This window comes from Sinocyclocheilus grahami, unplaced genomic scaffold, assembly GCF_001515645.1.
Source record: "Sinocyclocheilus grahami isolate Dianchi unplaced genomic scaffold, SAMN03320097.WGS_v1.1 scaffold6909.1, whole genome shotgun sequence".
NCBI classification, from domain to species: domain Eukaryota; kingdom Metazoa; phylum Chordata; class Actinopteri; order Cypriniformes; family Cyprinidae; genus Sinocyclocheilus; species Sinocyclocheilus grahami.
In genome coordinates this window covers 4,538-6,268 of record NW_015511147.1, presented here as the reverse complement: position 1 = coordinate 6,268, position 1,731 = coordinate 4,538, and the positions used below count along the sequence as shown (strand labels likewise).

General features: G+C 35.6%; 1 protein-coding gene across 1 annotated transcript in view; it reads right to left on the bottom strand.

Moving 5' to 3' along the window:
* LOC107577703 (synaptotagmin-14-like) overlaps positions 1 to 1,731 on the bottom strand; it is a 10,408-nt gene that overhangs the window by 4,386 nt on the left and 4,291 nt on the right. Inside the window, exon 3 of the mRNA XM_016263750.1 lies at positions 152 to 423. Within this exon, the coding sequence (XP_016119236.1) occupies positions 152 to 423 (272 nt within the window). The remainder of the gene's footprint in view (positions 1 to 151; positions 424 to 1,731) is intronic.

The window sequence follows — 1,731 nt, the reverse complement described above, 5'->3', positions numbered from 1 at the left end:
TGGAGTGTAGATTGATGTGGAAAAAAAAGTTTAACAAGGTTGCAAAAAATGAGGCACTGTACATGTTCATTTCTACCCCTGGTAACGAGGAACTTTCATCTTTGCAGTAAGTGATTTTTGCATATACAGATTGTTTTGCTGAAACACACACCTCTGGGCTGAGTACAGCAGTGCTGTCACTCGGTACATCTTCTTCATAGCCCTTATTAAGGAAACTCTCCGTTTCCTGTGCTCCGCTGACCTCACTCGGACATTTTCCATAGCTGTGTCTGGGGCTCTCGCTCCCCTGGGAAAGGTCACATTTGGCATCGCCCAGGTCAGAGGGTGTGCACGACATGCGTGGGGACCCATCCTCATCCTGATAGGGTGGAGGCTGCAGCTCATCCAATGGTGGAGTCCGTCTCATCCGCTGGATACAGTTTACTGATGTGGAGCAAAGTGAGAGAGATGCATTTAGTGCCATTTAGCTCAATGTTCTCAAGCAATATGAAAAAGCAAAAAAGTGTAATGTGAAATGGCAGATAGCATCTTTAATTTCTTCAAAAGTGCATTACTTGGAGTGAAAGTAACTCTGCACAAGGGCAGAATGAAGCAGGATTGTAATCTCAGTAACTCAATATAATTCATTCTGACATGAGACTGAAGCTGCAGCCTTTGTGTTTTTAGGAGACCAGAACAGTATCTATTAGGCTTGTAATTTATGATACAACTTGTTATATGGCATTCATAGCTCTGTAACCCTAAACTCATTTCAAGAAAAGGTCAAAACCTGACCTTTTAGTAAGAATATCCCTAAAACCTGCACCTTCATAAATCATTCAGTTGTCCTCCAAGAGCTACAAATCACTGTGCATGTGTATGCGTATGATTAAATTAAACAAATCAGTGTGTTTCATTATTTCAAATGCAGAAAATGAAGAAAATTAGGGGATATGCTGATGCTTCTAGCGGCTCTGTGAGACTCTGAAATTGAGATGAATGGCAAAACGTGGTCTGATTTACCTGCATTCACTCTACAAGTTAAACTGCTCTGTAAAGAGAATGAACCAAGTAGCTGTTGCCATAGTAACATGCGGCTGGTCAGGACAGGAAGATTTAGCGATCTCATAAATACAGCGCATTCTCTCTCACACACACGCACACGCTTCTGTTGGAGTGTGGCTGGGGTAACTGGTTCTGACTATTGGGAAGAGACATTGCTGATGCTGTGAATTTTCAAGTGGGGGATTAGTTATCCACTTTCTCTAAACTCCCTCACTTCCTAGATATTAGTTCTCATTTAATACAATAACATTTGTTACTAATTGGAATATTAGGATAATAATTGAAAACTGTAATAATAACAACAACAATAATAGTTGTTATTAGAATAATAATGATAATAAAGCATTATTATTATTATTATTAATCTATTTCCCAGTTTTAAATTATGCTGAGAATACAATTTGAAATAAAAAATATTGTTATTATTCATAAACAACAACAACAATTACTAACAACAAAAACTGTTTTTGCAGCTTAACTTTTCAAATTATTATGCTGATAATACATTTTGTAATGAAAATTATTAAATTATTATTATTATTATTAATCTATTTCCCAGTTTCAAATTATGTTGATAATACAATTTTTTAATAACAATTAGTATTGTTATTATTTTTAAACAACAACTATAATTATGAATTAAACAACAACAAGTTATTATTAAGTTATTACCAACAACAAAAATAA